This window comes from Pseudoliparis swirei, chromosome 11 (genome assembly GCF_029220125.1).
Source record: "Pseudoliparis swirei isolate HS2019 ecotype Mariana Trench chromosome 11, NWPU_hadal_v1, whole genome shotgun sequence".
NCBI lineage: Eukaryota > Metazoa > Chordata > Actinopteri > Perciformes > Liparidae > Pseudoliparis > Pseudoliparis swirei.
Window position 1 is genome coordinate 15,233,879 of NC_079398.1, and position 21,078 is coordinate 15,254,956.

Sequence of the window (21,078 nt, forward strand, 5' to 3'; positions counted from 1 at the left end):
CCACCACCACAGAGAATAAGACTAAATAGAGCTGGGTTTGCAGTGCATTGTGGGACTTGTATCAGCAGTGTTCGGCATTTATACTGGAGGGCTAGTTATGATCGACACATGGAGTAGGGGGGGAAAACAAACAGGAAGTGAGCTTCACTCAAAGATAAGTCAGATCTTATTTGATGTCTGGTTGTGGAAGGAGTAGTATATATAGCTGTAATATAATATCTATAATAAATATCTACAATAAGACCAATAAGATGTATAATATGATCTATAATAATGTAATATCTATAATAAAACTTCCTCGACATAACATGCCAGGACCCGAGCGACCGGAAACCAAACTCGGTCGTCTTTACTCAGGCTTTTATTTTGGAGGGTGTAAGCGGAAGTGTGTGACCGTGAGAGAAAGCGCAGGAGCAGCAAACTGAAAGCTGTTCACGGGACCCTCACGTTGAGTTATAATGAGCTCCATCGGTACCGGGGTGAGTGTCTCTGGGACCCGGTACACCGCCTTTATACTGGAAACACCCGGTATTACTGGTAACGAGCTAACGTGCTATCTAGCGTGTTAGCCTGCTGAGTCACAGCTAAAAGCTAGCTCGAGCTAAAACTATCTGGAGCTAAAAGGTCATAAAAGTTAAAATTCAAAGTAACTTGAGTTGGTTGAGTATTTAAAAACGTATATCTGACGTGATGTCATCTGTAACGTCATCAGGTTGTGATTCTGAGAGAATAATACGTGTGACGTGTGAGCAGACTGGATGCTATCTGCTAGCTCCGGTGGCTAGCTGCAGAAGCCCGTTCTGAAAACATCGCATTCAAGAACTCGTCCCTGCTTCAGGATTCAGGGTCACTTAGAGTCCACGTCCCGGAACTAACCCGGGGCGTGGACCTAAACCCTAGAAACGGGATCAGTTTGAGACTTGTTCTGAGCTGTGAATTAATGTAATTCAGGTCATTCTCATTTACATAATATTTCAGTATGACCTGTCGGCCTCCACCTTCTCCCCGGATGGGCGGGTGTTCCAGGTGGAGTACGCCATGAAGGCGGTGGAGAACAGCAGGTGAGAAGATATGAAGAAGCTGCTTCCTCCAGGGGCACCTGGAGGCATCACTGACTGTGTGTGTGTGTGTGTGTGTGTGTGTAGCACGGCCATCGCTATCCGCTGCAGAGACGGTGTTGTCTTCGGGGTGGAGAAGCTGGTTCTGTCCAAACTCTACGAGCAGGGCTCCAACAAGCGCATCTTCAACATCGACCGACACGTGGGCATGGTAACCACACACCTGTCTGACTCCGCCCCCTAATCCCCACACCTGTATGACTCCGCCCCCTAACCCGCACACCTGTGTGACTCCGCCCCCTACACCCCAGGCGGTAGCAGGGCTGCTGGCTGACGCCCGTTCTCTGTCGGAGGTGGCGAGGGACGAGGCCTCCAGCTTCAGGTCCAGCTACGGACAAGACATCCCACTGAAGGTGAGTCTTTAGACTGGTGATGCTAAGCCGCTACTGATGCTAAGCTAACTATGTTTCCTGTTCCGCAGCACCTGTCGGACCGAGTGGCCATGTACGTGCACGCCTACACGCTCTACAGTGCCGTGAGGCCCTTCGGCTGCAGGTGAGTCTGACTGAACACACAGGGACACGGTGATGATGGAGGTGAGCAGGAGCGGCGGTTCGATCCCCGGCTCCGTTTGTGTGTGCTGACGACGTCTCTCCACAGCTTCATCCTCGGCTCGTATGACAAAGACAACGGACCTCAGCTCTACATGGTCGACCCATCAGGCATCTCACATGTGAGGACACACACACACACACACACACACACACTCACACACTCAGCAGCTGCAGTAACGGGCCTGTTTCAGGGCTATTGGGGCTGTGCCATTGGGAAAGCGAAGCAAGCCGCCAAGACGGAGATTGAGAAGCTGCAGGTGAGTGATCTGATCAGGTCTGAGGTGATCACCGATCGATGGAATAGGGTATTGATCGTCTGTCTTCTGTCCCAGATGAAGGACATGTCCTGCAGGGAGCTCGTCAAGGAAGTTGCCAAAATGTGAGTCGACGTCCAAATTTAAATGTGATGACCCATAACCATGATGATGTCACTAGTACTCTGTGTACCAGTACTGGGTGTACCAGTACTGTGTGTACTAGTCCTCTGACCTGTGTGTCCTCAGCATCTACATCGTGCATGACGAGGTGAAGGACAAGGCCTTTGAGCTGGAGCTCAGCTGGGTGGGAGAAGGTACCTGTCCACCAATCAGGGCTCTGCGGAGCACTTCCTGTTTATGAACAATACTGTCTGCAATTCACCTGTCTCTCTCACCTGTTTGTCTCTCCTGCCTGTCTCTCACCTGTGTCTCTCTCTTGTCTCTCTCACCTGTGTGTCTCTCCTGTCTGTCTCTCTCTTGTCTCTCTCACCTGTGTGTCTCTCCTGCCTGTCTCACCTGTGTCTCTCTCTTGTCTCTCTCACCTGTGTGTCTCTCCTGTCTTTCTCTCACCTGTGTCTCTCTCTTGTCTCTCACCTGTGTGTCTCTCCTGTCTTTCTCTCACCTGTGTGTCTCTCCTGCCTGTCTCACCTGTGTCTCTCTCTTGTCTCTCTCACCTGTGTCTCTCTCTTGTCTCTCTCACCTGTGTGTCTCTCCTGCCTGTCTCACCTTTGTCTCTCTCACCTGTGTGTCTCTCCTGTCTTTCTCTCACCTGTGTGTCTCTCCTGCCTGTCTCACCTGTGTCTCTCTCTTGTCTCTCTCACCTGTGTCTCTCTCTTGTCTCTCTCACCTGTCTCTCTCACCTGTGTGTCTCTCCTGCCTGTCTCTCACCTGTGTCTCTCTCACCTGTCTGTCTCTCCTTAGTGACAAACGGACGTCATGAAATGATTCCTAAAGACGTGAGAGAAGAAGCTGAGAAGTACGCAAAGGTGAGACACACACTACTACACACTGTACGTACACACTACTACACACTACTACACACTGTACATACTGTACTGTACACACTACTACACACTGTACACTGCACACTATACACACTGTACACTACTACACTGGGTTTTTCCTGGGTCAAAATGGGTCTTTGGTGCTGCCAAAAAAAAACAATTCTATTCGTGCACGTCGGGCTGTTGAGTAAGTTATCAGCAGCTGGCCGCTCTGTCCATTCGTGCACCTCACAGTTGCGTATTGATAAGACACTCCAGGGTTTCCCCTACCGTTATAACAGGGTGAAATCTCCGCCCGCCACCCTATAATTTTCGTCCCCCGTCAACACTTCTCGGCTCGCGCGCATCACGGCAGAGCTTTGATACCGGCGCGCACAGATCCGTGCACACTCTCACTAGCACCCCCCCCTCCCGTCCGTCCGTCCGTCCGTCAACAACTCTTCTCGGCTCGCGCGCGCCCCAGAGCTCCGATGCCGGAGCGCGCCTCGCTCAGTCGTGATGCGTGCACACAGGTGAGCACACCTCAGTGTTAAATTAAGCTTAGGGCACCAACATGGCTAGCGGCACTAGTCCCGCCCCCTGAAGCTGTAAACCTAGGGGAGACACTCAACTCGATTACTATTGATCCAAACAGAACGAGGGTTCGGCTGTAGCCTCCTTGAAACATACTATTGAGAACATATTCGCTGACATGCACGTGATGAACACAGTTTTTTTTAATGTTATCGCAGACTTTTTTTTGCCTTAGGCGCTCGGGATTTGTCATAGGCGTTTGGGAAGACGGCTTAGGCGCGCGCCCAAATTTTCTCTATGCAGGAAAAACCCTGCTACACACTGACAGCCAACATCGCTGCGACGACGCGTTCCTGTAGGTACATGCTGCACAACATCAGGAGAATACGGCCTCTTCTTACTCAGAAGGCGGCGCAGGTTCTGATCCAGGCTCTGGTCATTTCACGCCTCGACTACTGCAACTCCCTCCTGGCTGGTCTACCTGCTAAGGCCATCCGACCTCTGCAGCTCATCCAGAATGCAGCAGCTCGACTGGTCTTCAGCCTCCCGAAATTCACCCACACCACTCCGCTCCTCCGCTCTCTCCACTGGTTACCGGTGGAGCAGCATCCGCTTCAAAACACTGGTTCTGGCGTACCGTGCTCTAGACGGATCGGGCCCCGTCTACATCCGGGATATGGTCACACCGTACACCCCGGCACGTTCGCTCCGCTCGGCAACAGCCAATCGTCTTGTGCCTCCTGCACCTCGAGCTAATCACTCTACATCCAGACTGTTTGCTGTCCTGGCTCCTCAGTGGTGGAACGAGCTCCCCACTGACATCAGGACAGCAGAAAGTCTCTACATCTTCCGCCTGAGACTGAAAACACATCTTTTCCGACTATATCTGGATTAAAACACAGATTTGCATTTCAGTGGCACTGGGATGGCACTTATTGTGGTGCTTGTGGTTCGACTGAGTTGAGGAAGTGTTGCTTCCTGTGTTCTTGTTGTTCTTGGTTTGTACTCTAGGTTGAAATGCACTTATTGTAAGTCGTTTTGGATAAAAGCGTCTGCTAAATGACATGTAATGTAATGTACACTACACACTCCTGAAGCCTGTCAGCTGATGTTGTTGTTGTTCCAGGACTCTCTGGAGGAGGAGGATGACTCTGATGAAGACAACATGTAAACTCTTTGTTTTGTTTTATAGTTCTTGTTTTTGTTTTTTGTTTTGATGAATTTGAACTTTGAAAATAAAAAAAATCAAGAAACTTTTTTTTGTTTCTTTAGGCAACTGGTTATACTGTAGTACAAGTACATGACTGTAGTACTTAACTGTAGTACAAGTACTTCACTGTTGTCCATGTACTTCATACTGTACTGGGGGCTGTGGCTCAGTGATTGGGGGTTTGATCCTCTGGTCCACAAGGACCCACAAAGACCCCAACGGACCCCCAGCTGAGTGAAGTGTCCCAATGAGTTCCATCGTTGTTTACTTCACTTGCTTCTTAGTCAGACTAGGGAGGAAGCAACATCTCAGAGGTACATGTTGTACTTGTACTTAATCTCAGAGGTACATGGAGTACTTTATATACATCTCAGAGTTACATGTAGTACTTGTACTACACCTCAGAGGTACATGTAGTACTTTAGAGCTGCAGTGGGATGGGTCGTGAGCTGGAGGCTAAGCTAGCTCTAAAGGGGAGGACCTGGAACGTCTACCAACTGAAGGAAGTTTGAGGAAGTAATAAAATGTGCTGTTTCACTTAACTGAACAGCAGTGAGCCGCATTCATGATTAATAATAATGTTTATTCATTATAATTATTTATAAAGATATAAAACTGAGGAACGGGACATATGAGGCTTTGCCGCCTCGCCGTCGCTGTTTTCCGGTTCCGTAAGTGACGTCACGCTGAGCCCGCCCCCTCCGAATCTTTTCTAACCGCCGCACAGCGCCAACTGCCCCGAGTCCAACGCGTGATTTACGGGCTCCGCTCACTGGTTCATGACTTCATTAAAGAAACTGTGTTTAAGGTTTCCAGAGGAGAGTTGTAGAGGTAACGCAGGCCCAGCAGCCCCTCTCCCCTCCGGCTCACCTGTCCGCTGACAGGAGAGCGTTCCTGTTACTTTACTGTTGGACCCGTTTGCATTGAAGCAGGCTAACCGGTGCTATGGCTGAGTAGTTCTCCTTCGTGTTATGAGCACTATGAAGTGGACTAGTTTCTAAATGCATGATGTACATTTGTTCCAAGTTCATAATCGAGGCTGAACGAGGTTTGTGTAGTTTGTGCCCAGAGCCTCAGCACGTATTAGGGCGGGGCTTCCTGTCGTGTCCGTGTCGACGAGGACTCCCGCTCAGCCAATAGCGACGCGTCGTTTCTGGACACGAAACGCGCTAAGCCAATCACGACCTTCTATGTCCGCTTTTTCTTTTGAACTCGCCTCCGATTGGACGGCTGTCCAGCGGATGCCGTCATTTCCCTCGTGGCGCCTCGTTCGTATCGACTAATGGCGACGTCGAGAGAGGCCCAGCCTATCAGAATCGAGGGATCGCTTGACCAATCAGATTGGTCTGCTGCTACCACCGCCGTCAGCGCAGCCAATCGCGTGCCGGGAAACAGAGCTCGGTACTCAACAGCTTGTTGTTCGTGTCTCGAGAGGAGAAGCGGCGAGAAGGTGAGTATCAGAACCTTCTGCGAGCACCAGAACCAGCGCGAGGACCGGGCAGAACTCCCGGAGCACCGGGGCCACAGCGCCGCGTCACGTCCCCGGACCACCGGGAGGTTACCGGTGAGCCGCGAGCCGAACGGCAGCTTGTTTTATGTGGAGCAATGTGGACCTCCTGCGCCTTTGTGGAGCTGCTATTAAATAAATAATACGAGCGGCTGTCCGTCGAATGTCACCCGGTCCGGCTCGGTCCGGTCCGGCAGGAACTTCGTCTATCCCAGAAACGCAGCTCATGTCCCGGAGGTCCGGGGACTAGGACCCGACTAGCTCGGGGGCTAAACGCCGTTAGCTTCGTGTAGCTCAGGAGACACGAGCCGCTCGGTCCCGTTTGGATTCGGTTCGGACCTGGACTCGGTTCTTGACTCGGCCCTGTCTCTTCCAGGTCTGTTCCGGGTCTGTGGCCCCAGCAGCTGGTAGCTAGCAGCCGTTGAGTTTGTGGGGGAGAAGTTAGCAGCTAGCAGCGCTGTGATGGCGACGTGACAGAGAGCGGAGCGGGAAGAGGATCCCAGTCCGGGTCCCTGTGGCTCCTCTCAGTCCAGTTCCCTGTTCCCAGTCCGGGTCCATGTTCCCAGTCCGGGTCCCTGTGGCTCCTCTCAGTCTGGGTCCCTGTGGCTCCTCTCAGTCTGGGTCCCTGTTCCCAGTCTGGGTCCCTGTGGCTCCTCAAACGTCTAGAACCAGGTCCAGAGGAAGTAAACGTGTCCAGCTGAGTTGGTGCTACATTTCCTGATGGCGGGTTGTAACAGACCTGGTCTGTCCTGGTCTGTTGTTAAACTCAAGTCCTGTTTATGTCTTTCAGAGATCCAGAGAACCTTCTGAGCTGGACTCCCTCAAGTAGCCGGAGAGATGAAGGTGAGACCTCACCTGGTTTCTGATGGTCTTTTGCCGGTCTTGGTCCGGTTCACTCTATTAATTCAGGTCCCGTGACCAGTCCACAATAAGAAGAACCAGGCCCAGGTCTCAGATGCTGATCAGGTTCTCTGCTCAGAAACCGGACCTTCTGGACCTTTCTAGTCTTCACCACACAGACGTGGCAGCTGTCAATAAAACCTGTCATTCTGTCCGGGACTGGACCCAGACCCGGTGGTCTCTGTGAACCAGGTCTGCTTCAGTCTGGATTAGAGGGATCCTCTCGGGTCTCTGAGCACCAAGAACCCAGAGCTGCGGTCCAGGAACTAGACGTAGACCTGAACTAGTTCCTGATGCGTGTGTGTGTCTGTCCTGATGCGTGTGTGTCCGTGTCCTGATGTGTGTGCAGGCAGCAGACGAGCCCCCCTACCTGTCCGTGGGGACCGATGTCAGTGCCAAATACCGAGGAGCTTTCTGTGAGGCCAAGATCAAGAATGTGAAGCGCATGGTGAAGGTGAAGGTAAGACCCCTGCAGGTGCTGTCAGATATACTTCCTGTCGCTCAGTTTCTGTAACCAGTAAATAAGCTAACTAGCTTCATCACAATCAGATATATATATCAGACATGAAAATCCCTCACTTTTCTTGTGGGGGGGGGGGGGTGGGGGGTCAACTGGACGGCTGGCGTTTATGAGATTGGAGTAGGACGCGGAGAAAATGTGATGTGGTGATCTTCGCAATAAAACATCTTTGATGGGACGTGTCGCCTTTGGCCAATCAGCGTTAAGATGTCGACAGTTTGGGGGGTTCGGGTTAGCTTGAATGTCAGCCCGCTACATCTGCTGCTGTCACGCTGCACAGTGTATCGATACTAACAAGGTATCCGTACGTTAAAAACGATATGATTTAGCATATATTTAGTATCAATACTTCATTAAAAGAGCGTGGGATCAGAGCGCACGCGCTGCTCTGTGTCAAGCTGTCTGCACGCACTGCGCTCACAGCAAGCTGCGTTAAGTGGCGGAGCTTTCGAGCCTCGGCTTAAAAAAAAAAAAAGATGCCAGAAGTGAAATGTTTAAGTTCTTTGTCTACAATGCAGACAGTCTGTAAAGTTATGTAATTCTACAGCTGCTCATACTGAAGGAACTCTGTATCATCTGGTCAGATACAGACTAAAGATTGTGACAACCAGGTAGAGGCAGAACAGAGTCAAGGAACAGAGTCAAGGAACAGAGTCAAGGAACAGAGTCAAGGAACAGAGTCAAGGAACAGAGTCAAGGAACAGAGTCAAGGAACAGAGTCAAGGAACAGAGTCAAGGAACAGAGTCAAGGAACAGAGTCAAGGAACAGAGTCAAGGAACAGAGTCAAGGCTCAGCAGAGCTCACAAGACTTGAAGACTTGTTCAGGCCCAACAAAAAGGAAGTTGGTTCATGAATGACCATATCATATATATAATGACAATTTATATTTATTACTCTTATTATAGGGCCCGATCACTGACTTGGTGTCAAAATGGAGGACCTATTGTTCTTAAAATGTTTATTTTTATGTAGATTTGTGGTCAGAACAATAAAATGACCGTAGTTCATACAATGTGCATGTGGTGACAAAAAAAGTCACCAGCAGCACCCCCCACCCGTCCATAAGGAGGCCATAATCATTTTTGACTCATGGCTGAAGTTAAGTTTCTCCAGCTCTCCCCAGGTTGGCAAAAGAAGAATCTCAAAATGCATCAGATTGATGCTTTAAAATATGGAATATTTAAATGTTTCCTCTTTTCTTTACCCCCTAGAGGGGTAATATCCATCTCACCTTTTTCACCCTCGACCCATTTTCATGCCTGATATATATATATATATATATATCACACTTCAGGCTTCATCTGCATGGCCAACATGTCCTCACTCTCTCCCGTCTGTCTCCAGGTGAACCTGAAGGGGGACAGCACGTCTCAGGTGGTGCAGGACGACCAGGTCAAAGGAGCTCTGAGGGTGAGACGTGACGAATGTCTCCGGCCGGCCAATCGGTGAAGGGCTGTTGTGACGATGTCTCTGTCCTCAGGTGGGCTCCACGGTGGAGGTGAAGACCAACGAGGGCTTGTCCAGCGAGGCCGTCATCAGCAAGCTGACGGACGCCAGCCTCTACACTGTGGGTGAGTCTCTGATTGGTCGGCTTAGGGACCTTTAGGTGAAGGACATGGGTCACATGACATCCCTTTCCTCAGGTCAGAGGAGTGATGATGCTAAGGTTCCTCAACAAGCTGAAGTCCTGTGATGTCACAACGTCTCTTGGCTGTCTGACCAATCCAAGAGCTGCACGAGCTAATGAGGCTAAACATGCTAACAGAGCCGTCCATGTAACTCTAATAGTTCATCAGTACAATGCTACCAACACTAGCTCAGCAGCTAGGAAACCAGATTCAGGGCTCTCAAGTTTTGAAGACAGGCAAGAGTGACATTTTCATCAGCAGCAGCACCCTCCCCCCCCGCAGAACGAAAATGTTGGATATCAGTCAGTCGCGCGCAATTCCAGGATGCTTTATTTTCATTGGTTGCTGGATTAAATCTTACCCAGATACAACAGATATGGTGTTTTTTTTGATTGGCTATTGTGTAGCCCATTTCTTTTTTTTGATTGGCTGATAAGTGGCTCCTCACAGCAGAACTCCAGGGGAGCGCTTGATTCCTCCACGGTGAGGGCAGCGCGGCTCATGTTTGCGCTGCGGCACATTAAAAGATTAAATAGCCGAGAGTTTTTTTCAGCGTGAGAAATACGATGTGTGGCGGGAGTGCGTGACTTAAGACCGAAATGCGTGACTGTCACGCTCAATGCGTGACACTTGAGAGCCCTGCAGATTTAACCTCGCTATGTTTCAAGAGGACACATGTCTGTCTTTCATGAGTCTGTGCCCAGAAGACAAACTGTGTGTGTGTGTGTGTGTGTGTGTGTGTGTGTGTTTCAGTGTTTGATGATGGAGATGAGAAAACTCTTCGTCGGACGTCTTTGTGTCTGAAGGGAGAGAGACATTTTGCAGAGAGTGAGGTAAGTCACAGACAGACAGGAGGACAGAGAGACAGGAGGACAGACAGTCAGACATTGTCTCCTCCTCTGAAGTCGTTTCCTCGTCTCCTCAGACCTTGGACCAGCTGCCGCTCACCAACCCCGAACATTTCGGCACGCCGGTCATCAGCAAGAAATCTAACCGCGGAGGAAGACGCTCGTCTCAGGCTGTGTGAGTGATCACATGACCAGTAACATGACCACATGGTCTGTTTTCACCGTCAGTCATGATCAGTGGTCCCCAAACTACGGCCCGCGGGCCGGATTCGGCCCGCCTCCACATTTGGACCGGCCCCCTGAACAATACCAGAGACGCGTTGCGATTTATTATTTTTTTCACCTGGCCCGCTGCCGTTGAGATTGCAGTGAGACGCGGAGAAAAATGTGAAGTGGTGCTCTTCGCAACAAAACATCTTTGATGGACGTGTCGCGTCTCGGCCAATCAGCGTTCAGATGTCCACAGCGTTTGGGAAGTTAGGTTAGCTTGAATGTTAGTCCGCTCCATCTGCTGCTGTCACGCTGCACGGTGTATCGATACTAACAAAGTACCCGTACGTTAAAAACGATGTGATTTAGCATATTTTTAGTATCGATACTTCATTAAGAGAGCGATCAGAGCGCACGCGCTGCTCCGCTCCGTTAAATGCTGTCTGCGCGCGCATCGCTCAGCCGTGATGCGCGCACACAGGTGAGCACACTCTCACTAGCACCCCCCCCCCCGGCTGGCCCTCCAGCAGACAAGGGAAATGTTATGTGGCCCTCTCAGGAAAAAGTTTGGGGACCCCATGTCATGATGATGAAGTCTGTCCTCCTGCCTCAGGCCCGATGAGGAGCACCAGTCGTCCTCCAGTGAGGACGAACATGACGACCGGAGGAGACTCAACGACGAGCTGTTAGGGAAGATCTGCAGCGTGGAGAGTGAAGAGGAGACGAGCCAGTGGTACCTGGGCCTGGTAGGACACACATACACATACACATACACACACACACACACACACACACCCCTCAGTGACCTCTGTCCCCAGGTGGTGTCTCCCAGCTGTTCTGATGAGTTGGTGGTGAAGAAGGATCAATGTCTGGTCCGCTCGCTGAGCGACTCCAAGTTGTGAGTCATCTCCTCCTGTCTCTCCTCCTCCTGTCTCAACCCTCCTCCTGTCTGTCTCTCCTCATGTCTCTCTTCCTGTCTCTCCTCCTGTCTGTATCTCCTCCTCCTCCTGTCTCTCTTCCTATCTCTTCTCCTCGTCCTGTCTCACCGCCTCCTGTCGTCCTGCAGCTACACGGTGGCGAGGAGGCACATCCACACCTTCAGCTCCATCAGCGCCACCAGGTCTGAGTTCTCTGGCAGGAGAGGTTAGGGACTACATCTCCCAGAATTCACTGCTGTCACTCCTTTCTCCTAAAACATGTTATAACTGTCTTTATTGCTTCTCCTCTCTTCCTCTCGCCTCTCCCCCTGCTGTTCCTCTTCCTCTCCTCCTCTGCACCTCCTCCCCTCCTGGTCCAGGTTTTGAAGCGGGCCAGGTGTTCCTGAAGACCCGGGAGGTCCCTGATATGTGGAAGATGGACATGAGTCAGATCCTGGACTCGTCCTCCAGCGACGATGAGGAAGAGGTAGAGAAGGAGAGCGATGAAGACGAGAAGAAGAAGAAGAAGAAACGCATGGAGGAGGTCAGTCTGTAGACCTTGCTGTTGACTAGATGAAGACCTGTCTGTCGACCAGGTGTTGACCTGTCTGTCTCTCTGCAGCCAGAGGAGGAGGAGCCTGATCCAGAGGAGAGAGACAGCTTCCTGCAGCAGCTGTATAAGTTCATGGAGGACCGAGGTGAGACCCCCAGAGGGTTCAACCGGTCCAGAGAACTGGTTCATGCTGGTCCAAGAACCAGTCCGGAGACCTGGTTCATGCAGCTCTAACTGTCTGTCTGTCCTTCAGGGACTCCCATCAACAAGCCTCCAGTGTTGGGCTACAAAGACCTGAACCTCTTCAAGCTCTTCAGACTGGTCTACCAGCTGGGAGGCTGCCACAAGGTGAGGCCTGTCTGCCTGTCTCTCTCTGTCTCTGTCTCTCTCTCTCTCTCTCTCTGTTTCTCTCTCTGTAACAGTGTTGTTTGTTTCAGATTGAGTCTGGGACTGTATGGAAGCAGGTCTACATGGACTTGGGGATCCCGATCCTGAACTCTGCTGCGTCCTACAACGTCAAGACGGCCTACAGGAAGTAAGTGAACCCTGAACCACATCTCCACCCGTTCCTCCCCGACTGCGCCTCCCATCAGGCTGTGAGTGGGTGAATGATGTCCTGTGTGTCATCAGGTACCTCTATGGTTTTGAGGAGTACTGCCGCTCCGCCTCCATCACCTTCAGGACCATCCATCACAACAACCCTCTTCCTCCCACCGCACCCACGAATCAGAAGCAGACGGGGGCGGAGCTTAACATGCCCTCCACGCCAGCAGAGGAGGAGGTGGAGCCTGCCAAAGAGAAGGTGGAGGAGGCGGAGTCAGAGAGTGAGGAGGAGGAGGTGGTGGTGATGAAGGCCAGACAATCATCCTCGAGGGTGAGACTTCATCTATACTATTAACTCTGGTGTCTACAGGTGATGAGACTATAGGTGTAACTCTGTCTGTCTAAAGGTGATGACACTAGGGCTGTGTCTACGACCGGACACTTTACGAAGTACACTGCAATACAGTGCACTGACATCTGTAGTGCACTCCGTCGCTGATGAGTGCTGTATTAAATGGAACACTTACGTTAACCACTTGGCGGAAGTGACGGACGCAAATCTGTTCACGGCACCCGCGAAATTAAGCCGGGATTGACGTACGCAAATCTGCTTGCGATACCCGCGAAACTTAATCTGACAAAATGAATGCACTTCTTGCCCTCTTGTTGTCCCTTGTTTACCCCTTTCTCCACCCCATGTGGAAACTGCGATACCTCCACAATCGCGGCAGGAGCCTCCGTGGTCTACCGCTTGTGCTACCGTCGCCATCTCGTCCGCCATTGTTTTAGAAATAAAATGAAACGCTGGCGAAAGGGCTCCTCCTCTTCCGCTACGTAGCCAAGATGGCGCCCGTTTAGGGCGAGTAGTGTCCATCGTTTTACACTGCATGTTTTGCCCGTTTGCAGTGCGCCATCCGGGTACTTTCAGTGCACTGAATTCTGCTGGTTTTGTCAGTGTGGCGCCCTAAGATTCATGCTCAGCAGGAATGTGCAAGGGCAACAAGTACACTATTTACTACAGTAAGTGTGTGTGTGTGTGTGTGTGCCTTCACAATCCTGATGGCCTGAGAAACAGTCTGTTGTTGGGGTGGTGAGGATCCTTCAACCAGGCTGTGATGCTTCCTGTCAGGTCAGCTGCCTGAGGTGGTCCAGGTATTTATACCCGCTCACCCTCCACAGTAGTATCCCCAGTGGTGAGTACGTCTCTGTTGTACCTTCCTAAAGTCCACAATCAGCTCCTTAGTTTTGGTGACATTCATGATGAGGCTGTTGTCCCACCAGAGTGACAGATCAGCAACTTCCTCCAGGTAGGCCTTCTCGTCGTTGGGAGATCAGGCCCACCACCACTGTGTCATCCGCAAACTTGATGATGGTGTTGAGCTGAACCGGGGATCCTGTGTTCAGGGTGAGGGATTTGGAGGTGGTCTGCCCCCTGACCACCTGTGGCCTCCTCTGGCTGTACCTGGGAGACAGCATCATCCGGACCACGGACTCAGCCAGGAGAGGTTGAATATTGTGGTGAACACTCACCTCGGCTGCGCTAACGTGTTGTTAGCCGCGAGAGCTAGCGCTGTTGTTGCTAGCCTCAAACCGTGCATAAAATGAGTTCAGGTCGTCCGCTAGGCGCTGCACACACCATTCATCTGTGATTCCACTCTGTCTCTATAGGCAGCAGTAGGTGTTTTACCGTGGGGACGATGGTGTCCGTAGCTGTTGTATGAGGCTCATTGCTACTTCCATAAACTCGCTGGCGCCTGGAACTGGATTGATGTTCCAGGTTCGTGAGCAGGAACGAGAAAGAGTCCATGTCCCGTTGAAATCTGATCCTTGCCTAAATCATCCATCTTATCAGTCTGTTCCAATTCCGCTCCGTTTCCTCGATGTTTTCGCGTCCCCCGTATGCTCCACTGCTGTTGTTGATCGATGGAAAAGTGACAAAGAGCGCACAATCTCCGCGGAGCTGCCGCTGAAAGTCAGTGCTCGAAGTGCTCAAGTGTCCGGTAGTAGACACAGCCATGGTGTAACCATGGAGACATGGTGGCTTACTGCCAGTCCAGAGAGTTTATAAAGTAGAAAGTAATCAAAGCTTGACATGCATGTCCTCTGGCCTCATTAGGACTGAATGTCTCTCTCCGTCTGTGTTGTAGGGGAGGAGGAGGTGTGTGGGAAGGCAGCTGAAGGCAGAGAGAGAGTCTCCCTTTGGACTTGAGAAGGGAGGAAGAGGAGGAGGAGAAGATGATAACAGTGAGAAGAGGGAGGTGAGGAGAAGCAGCAACCGAAGAATGGACGACTCAGACAAAGGCTCTGAGGATGATGAGGACAACGACGAGGAGGAAGAAGATGAAGAAGATGAGGAGGAGGAGGATGAAGAAGAGGAAGAGGAGGAAGAAGAAGAAGAGGAGGGTCTGGAGAGGAAGAGAGATGGGTGAGCCTGAAATTCAAAGTACATTTTCTTCAAGTTGTGTCTGAATTCTGTTATTGAGGCTTCAGGTTATAGCGTTTATGTTTTTAAAAACGTTAGCTTAAGATCCAGACGTCTGATGCTATCAGAGAAACAAGCTATGCTAACGTTAGCAACAGCAGGGACGTGCGGTCAGGGGAGGCAGGTGAGGCTGTCATCATAACAAGTAAAAAAATAAATAATGATAACATCAAATTTATATTAATATTTGTCCACCGATCTTCATGTATGACTAATTTCGAACATTTTTATCGTCAAAATCGCTGAATTTGCCTATTTCCTGTTCAAATACAGGATGAATCGAGAGTTGAGGCGACAAGTCGAGCCTCACCTCTGATTGCGCAATCCATCACAAGCTGGGTTGATGCAATTGGCCCGTGCGGGTTGCCGTATCTCTGCATTTCGCCAATATGTTTGCAGATATGTTTATTTGCCCTGATAATCCATAGTCTGGCTAAGGTCTTTAACCATTACAGTTTAATGTTTGTAAGTGACATATTTAGTTTTGCTGATGGGAAATAAAACCGCAGTGAAAAGGCACAGGGTGAGGCAGATAATACTCTGCCGCCCTGCAGGGGGCGCTAGTGAGCCAACGGGTACTTGTTGCTGCTTCTTCGACGCTGAGGCGCCAGGCGAGTCAAGTCCGTTTGTTTTTGTATTTCGCTACGTCAGACTGCCAACATGGAAGAGGATTATATATCTAAGCTTAAAAATGTCTCAAAACTGGACTTCGTCAAAACTGGATGTGATTAACACAGGTAGACCAACGCTAAAGGAGCTAAAAGGTTTGCCTCAAACTTGTTCTTACCTTTACGTATCTGTAATATGTACCGTGTGCGTGTGTGTTGTGTGAAGAATTCTGATGAGACATGAAATAACCAGTAGCCAATTGAATAAGCTTTTGGGTTCATATATTTGTAAATCTGACACCAAAGGAGTCGGTGCCTCACCAACCATGAACCTCACCGCACGTCACTGAGCATCAGACGTCTGGATCGTAAGCTATCAGAGAAACAAGCTATGCTAACGTTAGCATCAGACGTCTGGCGTTCAGAAAACGTCCCAGTGTCAGAAATGAAAGTGTATGTGTGTGTGTCAGCTGTGAGGAGGAGGAGGATGGCGACTCTGTGACGGGGACGAAGGTGCGGGTGAAGTACGGCAGAGGGAAGACTCAGAAGATCTACGAGGCTCACATCAAGAAGACGGACGTGGACAACGGAGAACAGTTCTACCTGGTCCACTACTACGGCTGGAACGTCAGGTGAGACTTCCTGCTTCATTGTTGTCAAAGCCCCGCCCCTTCACAGGTGGAGACAGCGCTGTGTGACATGGTTCTGACCGAGTGGATCCATAAGTCAGGTTTCAGAACCCGGTGTTTAAAGGTGTGTCTGCTTCTCAGGTACGACGAGTGGGTGAAGGCTGACCGGCTCATCTGGCCCGTGGAGAAGGGAACCAAGAAGAGACGGAGGAAGAAGGTGAGCTGATGACGTCACTTCCTGTTGACCAGGAAACAGGAAGTGACATCTGACATCATTACCTTCGCATTGAAAATGCCGGAAGGTTATGTTTTGATCGCCATTTATTTATTTATTTGTATGCGTGTTATTCGCAAAACTCAAAGTATTGAACCGAATCGCATGAAATTTGGTGGGATGATTGTTTATTATCCGGGGACCAGTTGACTAGATTTTGGGATCGATCGGGTCAAAGGTCAAGGTCAAAGGTCATGAACAGGTCAAAATGTTCTTGAATCGCATGAAATTTGGTGGGATGATTGGTTATTATCCGGGGACCATTTGATTAGATTTTGGGATCAATCGGGTCAAAGGTCAAGGTCATGGAAAGGTCAAACTCTTTTTTTTAACCATAGCACGATACATTTTTGTCCAATTGGCATGCAACTAATGCCAAAATGTTCATAATTCAATGCCCAATCTTGTGATATGCGAAGGTATGCGCTCTACTGAGTGCCCGTTCTAGTTGTTTAGTGTATCTGTTAGCTGAGTGCAGGTTGTTGTTGTTACCTTCGCATTCTGCGGAAGGTTATGTTTTGATCGCTGTGTATTTATTTATTTATTTGTGTGTGTGTGTGTTATTTGCATAACTCAAAAAGTATTAAACCGAATCGCATGAAATTTGGTGGAATGATTGGTTATTATCCGGGGACCATTTGATTAGAATTTGGGATTGATCGGGGTCAAGGTCATGAAAAGGTCATTCTTCTTTTTACCATAGCATGGTCAATTTCTACCCATTTGGCATGCAACTAATGCCAACATGTTCACATGACATCAAGCTCCCCACTCTCTCATGCTGCGGCGAAGGTATGCGCTCTACCGAGTGCCCGTTCTAGTTGTTTCTGCTGTTGTTGTTGCTGTCCGTCTGACCCGTCTGTCTCAACAGAACAAAGACGAGCCAGAGCGAGACGGTGACAGGCCGCCGTCAGCGGCGTCCAAGCCTCCGGGAGCGAAGCGAGGTCGTCCTCAGACCAGGACTCCGCCCACCGGCTCGGCGGGACGCAGCGTCTCCATGACACCAAGCACCGAGGGGCGGAGCAACGGCAGGAGCAGCAAGACGGAGACGCCGTCCAACATGGCCAACGGAGACAGTGAGAGACCCGTCTGTCCCTCTGCCTGTCTCTCTGCCTGGCTGTCTCTAACGTGTCCTCCTCTCTGCAGACACTCCCCGCAGGAGGACCAGGAGGATGTCGGGTTTGTACGACTCCGACAGAGCGTCGAACGGTGAGATCACTTCCTGTTTCCTGCCAGTGATCCGATTTCAGGAAGCGGCAAGTAACCAATCTGCTGCTCTGTCTCCCTGCAGAGGATTCTGGGAACTCGTCAGAGGACAGCGAATCAGAAGACCCACCTGACAAAAAGCCGTCGCCTTGGCGAGGGAGGACTGAAGGCCCGCCCTCTCAGGAAGAGGAGGGGGAGACCAGTGAGGTCGCTCACGACATCATCACCGTTCCAGCTGCTCACCGGATGCCTGTGGCCACAGTACTGCAATGTCCCAGCATGCCTCAGGAGAGGTGTGAGGGACCACTCCAATCTGAGAGGGTGGAGACAAAGAAAGGGGAGGAGCCAACTGTAGAAGCAGCCATGTTGCTGGTTCACCTGGAGAAAGAGAGGGCGTCTGTCCAAGAGACAGACAACTTGTTTCCTGGACAGGAGACGTCTCCGCCGGGCGCCACAGAGACGTCTCCGCCGGGCGCCACCGAGACGTCTCCGCCGGGCGCCACAGAGACGTCTCCGCCGGGCGCCACCGAGACGTCTCCGCCGGGCGCCACAGAGACGTCTCCGCCGGGCGCCACCGAGACGTCTCCGCCGGGCGCCACAGAGACGTCTCCGCCGGGCGCCACCGAGACGTCCGCGCCGCACGCCACCGGGACGCCATTGCAGTGTCCCACCGGGATGCCTCCTCAGGAGCATGTGTCCTCTCCTCAACCCGCCTCTGCAGAGGAACAGGACTGCAGGTCCACGCCTCTGTCCTCCCCCAGGGTCAAAGGTCGCAGGACCCTCCTCAGGGAGACAGGCACTGAAACAACTCCCAGAATCCTCCTCTTCACCACTAGCCCCGCCCACATGGCGTCTCCTCCTAGCAGCATCCTGAAGAGACAGGACGAGCCCATGGTGGTTCTCCATTGCCTCCCCACCCAGCGCCTCCCCCCTGAGTCTCTCACCGCAGACTCCGACACCGACTCCGCCACAGAGGAGGAGGAGGAGGAGGAGGAGAGGAGCAGCTCCACATTGAAACGTAAAGCAACGGAGCACGGAGCGGCAGACAAGAAGCTCCGCCCTGAAAGGAGGCAGGAGGAGACCCCCTCCCCCAAAACACTCCTTGCCCAATCCAAGATGGCTTCCGGAGCTTCACCCAAAGGATTTTCCTCCCCTCTAGGCAGGGCGGATTCAGAGAGGAGGAGCAAGGGAGCGCTGAACGATGAGGACCGCTCAGAGGAGGTGCATGTTGGGACGCCTCCCCCCGCCCCGGAGGCCCCGGGCACCGAGGAGCTCGAGACGCAGATCGGCCCTGAGGCGCTGGTCTGCCACGAGGTGGACTTGGACGACCCGGATGAGAAGGAGAAGGCCATGGCCCCGGAGCACCTCCTCCTGATGATGATGGAGCAGCAACTCCTCCCGCTTCCCAACCTCCTCCACAGCCCCAAGCCCTCCTCCCTCCTGCCCCCGCCTCAGCTCAGGCCCTTCCTGCCGGCCACCACTCCCGGCTCCGCCTCCTGCCCCGAAGAGCTCCTCCCACCCAGGAGCGCCGGCGAGGAGGAGAGAGGAGCGGTGAGGGGAGAGCAGGAGGGAGACTCCAGCGCCTCCTCCAACTCCCTGCTGTCTCTGCAGGAGACCAAGGACAGAGGTGAGACCTGTGTGAACACTGTCGGTATGTCCTGACCTCTTAAGTCCTATGTCCTGATCTCCTATGTCCTGACCGCCCATGTCCTTATGTCATATGTCCTGACCTCCCATGTCCTTATGTCATATGTCCTGACCTCCTATGTCCTTAAGTCATATGTCCTTATGCCAAATGTCCTGACTTCCTATGTCCTTAAGTCCGATGTCCTGACCTCCTATGTCCTGACTTCCTATGTCCTTAAGTCCTATGTCCTGACCTTTATGCATAATGACGTGGCCTCTACAAGGACGTTGTCTGTCCCTGTGATGAAGGAGACTGCTCTGTCCTCCCTTCTGATTGGTTGTGGTGGAGTAACCTGTGACCTTTGACCCCAGGTCAGAAGCGGCTGTCGGCCGGTTCCTCCAGCCCGACGGCCAAGAAGCACAAACGCAGCCAGAAGAGACTCAGCACGCCTGGGAAGGAGGACAAGGACGGAGCAGGTGAGACGCCTCCTGTCCTCATGTCTCACAGCTACAGCAGAGTCTCATCTGCCCCCTCTGTCCTCCTTTTGTCTCCTCTCCTCCCCTGCCTCCTCTCCTCCCTTGTCTCCTCCCCCCCAGGTCACAGCAGTGACAGTGAGGACCAGTCTCGTCCGTCTCGCTGTGCTTCGTCTCCTTCGTCTCCTCGTAAAGACAAACACAGCTTCTCCCCTCAGAGGACGTACAAGTGGACCTTCCAGCTCGGTGACGTCTCTATGTCCTTGTCCTACTTGTCCTCTTCCCGCCTCTCCGTGTCCTGATACTTGTGTCCTTGACCCCCGTGTCCTTACATTTGTGTCATTGTCTTGCTTGTCCTCCGTGTCCTGACACTCGTGTCCTTGACCCCCGTGTCCTTACATTTGTGTCATTGTCTTGCTTGTCCTCCGTGTCCTGACACTCGTGTCCTTGACCCCCGTGTCCTTACATTTGTGTCATTGTCTTGCTTGTCCTCCCACTCGTGTCCTTGACCCCCGTGTCCTTACATTTGTGTCATTGTCTTGCTTGTCCTCCGTGTCCTGACACTCGTGTCCTTGTCCCTCCAGACGAGCTGGACAGCATGTCCAGCGCCGAGAGGATCTCCTTCCTGCAGGAGAAGCTTCAGGACATCAGGAAGTACTACATGTCCCTGAAGTCTGAGGTGGCGTCCATCGACCGACGGAGGAAGAGACTCAAGAAAAAGGAGAGAGAAGGTAGGAGGCGCTCGGCATGCTGGGAGACGTGAGCCTGCTGCGCTTCTGCTAATGTCTGATTTATCCCTCAGTGTCCAACACCACGGCGTCCACGTCATCCGGCTCGTCGGACGCGGCCATGAGTCCGTCCTCGCCCGCCCAGAACACCGTCGCTGTGGAGTGCAGGTGATGACACGCTCAGCAAGCCCTGCCCACCAAGCCCCGCCCCTTTCCACCACAGCCTCCAGCAGGTCAGAGGGGCCCCGCCCTCCTGTTGAGCCACCGTAGGACACTTCCTGCATCTTGAGCTGCTCCTAATTTCTAAATAAAGTTAGGTTTGGGGTCCGGTGCTTAAACTCAGAGCTTTTGTTTTGGTAAATGATGGAAAGTTTCTGTCAGTGGAGCAAAAATTTCTTATGTCATCTGTTTTTGCTTCAAATGGAAGAAAAGAATCCAATAGAAATAAAGTGTTCATTTAGTCTTTTCTAATTTGCCTTCTGATGTTCTGGTTAAATCTTTATAAGATTTAAATCATTAGTCCCTCATTAAAATGGATTGTTTATAAAGTTTAACTTGTACTCCCGTGGTGCCTCAGGCGGCTGCTTCAGGGACCCCCGTGTTTTGTAAATACCAGCTTGGAGTCCAGAATGAAACCCGGCGGTGTGTTCGAGGACCGGTTTTAAATCCTGTAAAGAATTTCTAATATTTTTAAGAGCAGCCTGTTTGTACGTTGTATAATGAACTGTTTTGTATGTGCTGTAAATAAACACAACTCTCTGGTGCTGA

The 21,078-nt window shown here is 51.5% G+C and overlaps 2 protein-coding genes and 1 non-coding gene across 4 annotated transcripts; all 3 read left to right on the top strand.

Annotated features, from left to right (window-relative positions):
- Nucleotides 1-340: 340 nt before the first annotated feature.
- On the top strand, nucleotides 341-4,702 carry psma3 (proteasome 20S subunit alpha 3). The gene is made up of 11 exons (XM_056426204.1): nucleotides 341-479; nucleotides 979-1,061; nucleotides 1,146-1,269; nucleotides 1,370-1,471; nucleotides 1,540-1,613; nucleotides 1,719-1,791; nucleotides 1,864-1,929; nucleotides 2,005-2,051; nucleotides 2,176-2,243; nucleotides 2,851-2,915; nucleotides 4,573-4,702. The coding sequence occupies exons 1-11, from the start codon at nucleotides 459-461 to the stop codon at nucleotides 4,615-4,617; spliced, it is 768 nt and encodes a 255-aa protein (XP_056282179.1). The 5' UTR covers nucleotides 341-458; the 3' UTR covers nucleotides 4,618-4,702.
- Nucleotides 4,703-6,048: 1,346 nt separating this feature from the next.
- On the top strand, nucleotides 6,049-21,074 carry arid4a (AT rich interactive domain 4A (RBP1-like)). 2 transcript variants are annotated; one of them, XM_056426667.1, is made up of 26 exons: nucleotides 6,049-6,220; nucleotides 6,540-6,835; nucleotides 6,954-7,006; nucleotides 7,413-7,523; nucleotides 8,929-8,994; nucleotides 9,065-9,155; nucleotides 9,966-10,045; nucleotides 10,138-10,235; nucleotides 10,884-11,016; nucleotides 11,089-11,168; nucleotides 11,337-11,413; nucleotides 11,568-11,731; nucleotides 11,810-11,885; nucleotides 11,994-12,088; nucleotides 12,178-12,275; nucleotides 12,371-12,614; nucleotides 14,431-14,708; nucleotides 15,844-16,005; nucleotides 16,144-16,219; nucleotides 17,148-17,352; nucleotides 17,423-17,485; nucleotides 17,568-19,109; nucleotides 19,481-19,585; nucleotides 19,706-19,828; nucleotides 20,167-20,313; nucleotides 20,385-21,074. In XM_056426667.1, the coding sequence occupies exons 3-26, from the start codon at nucleotides 7,001-7,003 to the stop codon at nucleotides 20,480-20,482; spliced, it is 4,218 nt and encodes a 1,405-aa protein (XP_056282642.1). In that variant the 5' UTR covers nucleotides 6,049-6,220; nucleotides 6,540-6,835; nucleotides 6,954-7,000; the 3' UTR covers nucleotides 20,483-21,074. The 2 variants fall into 2 exon arrangements, with proteins under 2 accessions (XP_056282642.1, XP_056282641.1); XM_056426666.1 differs by lacking the exon at nucleotides 6,540-6,835.
- LOC130202065 (small nucleolar RNA SNORD53/SNORD92) lies at nucleotides 9,232-9,307 on the top strand. Its single transcript, XR_008833291.1, has one exon. It is a non-coding gene; the product is annotated as a small nucleolar RNA SNORD53/SNORD92 (small nucleolar RNA).
- Nucleotides 21,075-21,078: the final 4 nt, after the last annotated feature.

Bases quoted from the DNA above. Each gene is read 5' to 3' on its own strand.
- psma3 (XM_056426204.1), top strand. From the start codon at position 459: ATGAGCTCCATCGGTACCGGG. The intron at 1,930-2,004 runs GTGAGTGATCTG...CTTCTGTCCCAG, and splicing joins CGGAGATTGAGAAGCTGCAG to ATGAAGGACATGTCCTGCAG. The intron at 2,916-4,572 runs GTGAGACACACA...TTGTTGTTCCAG, and splicing joins AAGCTGAGAAGTACGCAAAG to GACTCTCTGGAGGAGGAGGA.
- arid4a (XM_056426667.1), top strand. The intron at 11,169-11,336 runs GTGAGTCATCTC...GTCGTCCTGCAG, and splicing joins TCGCTGAGCGACTCCAAGTT to CTACACGGTGGCGAGGAGGC. The intron at 12,276-12,370 runs GTAAGTGAACCC...GTGTGTCATCAG, and splicing joins GTCAAGACGGCCTACAGGAA to GTACCTCTATGGTTTTGAGG.